General features: G+C 39.3%; 1 protein-coding gene across 1 annotated transcript; it reads left to right on the top strand.

Moving 5' to 3' along the window:
- Positions 1–2,685: 2,685 nt before the first annotated feature.
- zgc:112001 (uncharacterized protein LOC550384 homolog) lies at positions 2,686–4,992 on the top strand. Its single transcript, XM_046299437.1, has one exon. The coding sequence runs from the start codon at positions 2,961–2,963 to the stop codon at positions 3,843–3,845; it is 885 nt and encodes a 294-aa protein (XP_046155393.1). The 5' UTR covers positions 2,686–2,960; the 3' UTR covers positions 3,846–4,992.

The following is a 4,992-nucleotide window of genomic DNA, read 5'->3' as shown; positions in this document are numbered from 1 at the left end:
GGATTCACAGACTTCACCCTCCTTACACCTCTGATGAATATAACAGGAAACCTGTTTGATCACCATGCACTGCAAAATCATTCTGACTATGTATATGGAGAATGTAAACACACAAGAGGATATAGCTGTCACGACTTCCGCCGAAGTCGGCTTCCCTCCTTGTTCGGGAAGCGTTCGGCGGTCGACGTCGCCAGCCTTCTAGCCATCGCCACTCGGTGTTTCATTGTTCCATTTGTTTTGTCCTGTTCCCCGCACACCTGGTTTTCATTCCCTAATTACACTGTGTATATATATTCCTCTGTTCCCCCCATGTCTTTGTGTGGGATTGTTTTGTGTTGGATTTATGTTTATCGCGCCAGTCTGGGTTTTCTCCCTGGGCATTGCCTGTACCCATTGGGGAATTATTTTGGTGACTTTATAGTTGTATTGACGGGATTTTGCTCCCGTCTGTTTATTGCTCTTGGAAAATAAAGACGCCTGATCACATACTCTCTGCTCTCCTGCACTTGACTCAAATGACCAGCAGCGAAAACCTTGACAATTGTCACGCCTTGGTCATTGTATTTTGTGTTTTCGTTATATTATTCGGTTAGGCCAGGGTGTGACATGGGTTTATGTTGTTGTATTTTGTATTGGGGTTTTTGTATTATTGGGATTGCGGCTGAGTAGGGGTGTTGTATGGGCTTGGCTGCCTGAGGCGGTTCTCAATCAGAGTCAGGTGATTCTCGTTGTCTCTGATTGGGAACCGTATTTAGGTAGCCTGGGTTTCGCTTTGTATTTCGTGGGTGATTGTTCCTATCTCTGTGCAGTTTCACCAGATAGGCTGTAATTAGGTTTCACGTTCCGTTTGTTGTTTTTGTATTTGTATAGTTATTTCATGTGTCACTTTTTCCATTAAAGTCAGTAACCACCACGCTGCATTTCGGTCCGACTCTCTTTCTACAAACGAAGAACGACGTTACAACAATACCCATTATACTTGGGGCTCTGCAGGGAGTTTACCTCATATTTAGATTTTTTTATTCTGCTTTGCACACTAAAATCAAAACACAATATTTTTGTTGTCAGGGTTTATTATTGTTGCTATGCGTAGTATTAATAATAATAGGGGGTCGTTAAAAAATTCACCCCCAATGTTTTTTGAGGAACCATTAAAAGGGGGTTTTTGAAAAACCATTGGCCCAGCATCGTCCAGGGTCCAGCTGGGGTAGGCCGCCCTTGTAAATAAGAATTTGTTCTTAACTAACATGCCTAGTTAAATAAAATTTTAAAAACATGTTTACACACCTTTATAGAGTATGACATACACAGACTTTATGAAGCATAACCATTTATGTAGTGCTTATGAAGCATTTATGTAATGCTTATGAAGCCTTTATGCAGTGCTTATGAAGTCTTTAATGTAGTGCTTATGAAGCATTTATGTAGTGCTTGTGAAGCATTTGTGTAGTGCTTATGATGCCTTTATGTAGTGCTTATGAAGCATTTGTGTGGGCTATAAAGCCTTTATAAGTTGTGCTTCCTTTAAAGTGGGAACCACATTTGTTATTTGTTGTATTCCTTGGCATATTTCAAGACAATGTCAATGATCAACATGGCCATTTGTTTTAATTAGTGGAATTGTCGGCCACTGCCTCCTGGAGAGCTATAGCTAAGCAAAACCAAAGTAGACAAATTGGTTGAATGGTTAAATGATTTACGTGCCTAAATAAATACATACTTTGTAATAATGGAGATGTTTGGACTGAATGGGTCAGTTCTGCAAGTTTTTCAATTAGACCTATTGTTTAAGAAAATCCAAACTTCAAACTTTTGTTAAGATTGCTGAAGTGATGATGTCATTGGTCTAGAACAAAACTGTAGACCTGATGTTTTGATGTTTATAAAAAGAAAAGCTTCCTGTAGTAACCTTTAGGGGTTCTTTAAATTGAAACTGTGGGGGAACCCCTATAAGTTCTTCGAGGAACCATTTAAAAGGGTTTGTTAAAGAACCCGTTTTAATGCTTCCTCGAAGAACCTTTTGAATAACCTTTTGGGGTTAATCATTTTTTAAAAAAATAATAATACCCCCTCCCTATATATTTTTTCATATTATTATTATTAATAATAATAATAAACATAACAATAACCCAATATTTCAGTTCTCAGTGTTTATTATGATTTTAGTGGCAAAGCATAATTTAAAAGATCTAAATATGAGGTAAACTTCCTGCAGAGCCTCAAGTCCTCTGGTGTGTTGATGTTCTCTGTATCCATAGCCAGAATGAGTTTGCAGGGCATTGTGATCTAACATGTTTCCTGTTATATTCATCAGAGGTGTAGAGAGGGTGAAGTCTGGGAATCCAAAAAATAGTAATTATACAGATGATCAACAAAACATGCACACAACAGTATTCATACCTTAGTATTTGTGGTGAATGTGAATGTGAATGGAAAAAACTGTTTCGATTATGGTTTTCATACCCTGTTCATAAGGTATAGGATATTCATTGAAGGGGTCATGGAGGAGGGTGGTAAATGGGATCTGCATAACATACCAATACCAATTGACATACCTTTGTTTGCCTACATATTCTTTCCTCTTTAGGATTTAATTCAGAGAACATTTGGTTAAAATATTAGATCCAGGCGCCTGCGTAGTAGCACTGTACTGCGGAGGGAAATCCCACTCCCAGTTCAGATGTGTGTTGGGGGCGGTTGCTGTGAAATGGGGGTCCTGTAACTGATGTGTGTGAATGTAGGCTAATCCTGCGTGTGTGCTTGAACGTATATATTATAATAGTTCGAAGTATTAGAATAGTCCGGCCTATATTACAAACAATATAAGTATTTTAACCTAGTAGGCTACCATGGACAGTATGTGCGATTTTATGTTTTATAAATAGCATATGCATGAACTGCGGTCTCATTGAAGGACACGAACGAGGGGCATTAGTAAATCAATCGGACCTCAGATCATCATGTCTACGTCGGCTACGAACAATGGTAGACTCCATACGGACGAGAAATGCAAACAGCGAAAATACCAATCTTTTCTCTTCTATCAGGCCGTGCGAGATCTAAAGCCTGTTTGGATGTTGGAGGACATGCGGACAATGGAGACTTTTTACTGGGAGGAAGACGCCAGCCAGAGGTCCTACACTCCCTCGGAGGCATTGCTGTACGCTATCGTACATGACCACCAAGCCTACGCTCAATACTTGCTCAGTCATTACACCGATGAAGCACTGGCCATGCCCGGCGAGCGCTTTTGCTGCTGTCCATCATCGGCCCCGCATTTGGCGATGGCTGTCAGATATGACAGACGGGACATACTAGGTCTCATATTGCAAGAAGCGCATCGACTACCTAGTCTGCGGTCATATATGAACCGAGGCGGATGTTTTCACATGGAGGACGGTAAAACTCCACTGCATCTGGCCTGTGAGCTCCTGCGCTCAGAGTCCGTTATTCTGTTGTTGGGCAACGGCGCCTCGCCACAGGCAGAAGATCAGAACGGTATGACGCCATTGGATGTCATTTTGGAACAGCTGTGGGACTCCAAAGTGAACATTGGGCCCAAAAAGCTGTGTCTTGACAACTTGTTAATGTTTATGCCAGAGATTCGTTTCAAAATGAAGAGTGCGCTCGAAGGAGACCCAGTTTGTTGGTCCAAAGTCCTAGGTGAGGACAAATTCAAATACCTCGTTGGACAGAAGCCAGCTCCACTGTTTCTCATGGCTATGCAAACAATTCTGAGGCAGCTTCCACCAGAGCAGTTCCCTGACAGCCTAGATGAGCTTCCCTTACCCTCCTCATTGAAACCACTACCCTGCAAACAGCTTGGACAGCTGAAAGGGTTTTAAACGTGTTTTGACAAGTTTTAAAAAACTGTCTACATTATGTATTTATATGAATGTTTTAGCATGATAAAGATATCTGTGTGATGAGCATGTAGGCCCTATGTATTGTTGTGTCAATACAAACCCCTTGTATGAAATTAAGAGGCTATAAGAATGGGTGCTAATTATGATAATATCTGTGATTCAAGTTTCATATGAAATGAAGAGGTAATTGTGTAAATTATTTTTATTTGATTTTTAAACCTTTTTATATAAGTTGTATGCAAATGTCTCAGAGTGGAGACTACAGTATAACAATATATTTTCATTGCTGTGCTGAATTTTACGCTTTTATAGCCTACAGAACAAAGACCATGTGTGATTGGTTATCTGTATAGAATGATTACCTCAAATATGTTTAATAACTTAATAGGAATTATGATCTAGGAACTTTTAAACATATTTAAAATGCCACTATCAATTCCATTATGCTTCTCCAGTGAGCACTTTCCTCATTATCAACATAATACTCAAGAGAAAAGAGAACTTGAGAAACAAATCAATCGAAACTCGCTTCATTGTTGTTTCTTCTCTTCAGTCTTTTATCATTCGAATAGAAGTGACAAGCTTATTGATTGGTATCTTTCCTATTGCCTTAACTGATTGTTAGATCATTTGTAGTCAGCAGCAGCTCCGCTCTCTGCCGGCATACTGTGGCCTAGATGTGTCATAGTGCTGTCAGTGTTTTGTTTTAAAGCTCTACCATGCCACCGAACACATTCAAATTCCCCTTATAAGCTTAATAAGGACTGTTTAAATGCCCTGTATAAGCTTTATAAGGACTGTTTAAATGCCCTGTATAAGCTTTATAAGGACTGTTTAAATGCCCTGTATAAGCTTCATAAGGACTGTTTAAATGCCCTGTATAAGCTTTATAAGGACTGTTTAAATGCCCTGTATAAGCTTCATAAGGACTGTTTAAATGCCCTGTATAAGCTTTATAAGGACTGTTTAAATGCCCTGTATAAGCTTCATAAGGACTGTTTAAATGACCTGTATAAGCTTTATAAGGACTGTTTAAATGCCCTGTATAAGCTTCATAAGGACTGTTTAAATGCCCTGTATAAGCTTCATAAGGACTGTTTAATTAAACATATATTATTACAAGTCA

This window comes from Oncorhynchus gorbuscha, linkage group LG14, assembly GCF_021184085.1.
Source record: "Oncorhynchus gorbuscha isolate QuinsamMale2020 ecotype Even-year linkage group LG14, OgorEven_v1.0, whole genome shotgun sequence".
Classification (NCBI taxonomy): Eukaryota; Metazoa; Chordata; class Actinopteri; order Salmoniformes; family Salmonidae; genus Oncorhynchus; species Oncorhynchus gorbuscha.
The sequence above is the reverse complement of the archived record's forward strand: the minus strand, read 5'-3'. Positions and strand labels throughout refer to the sequence as shown.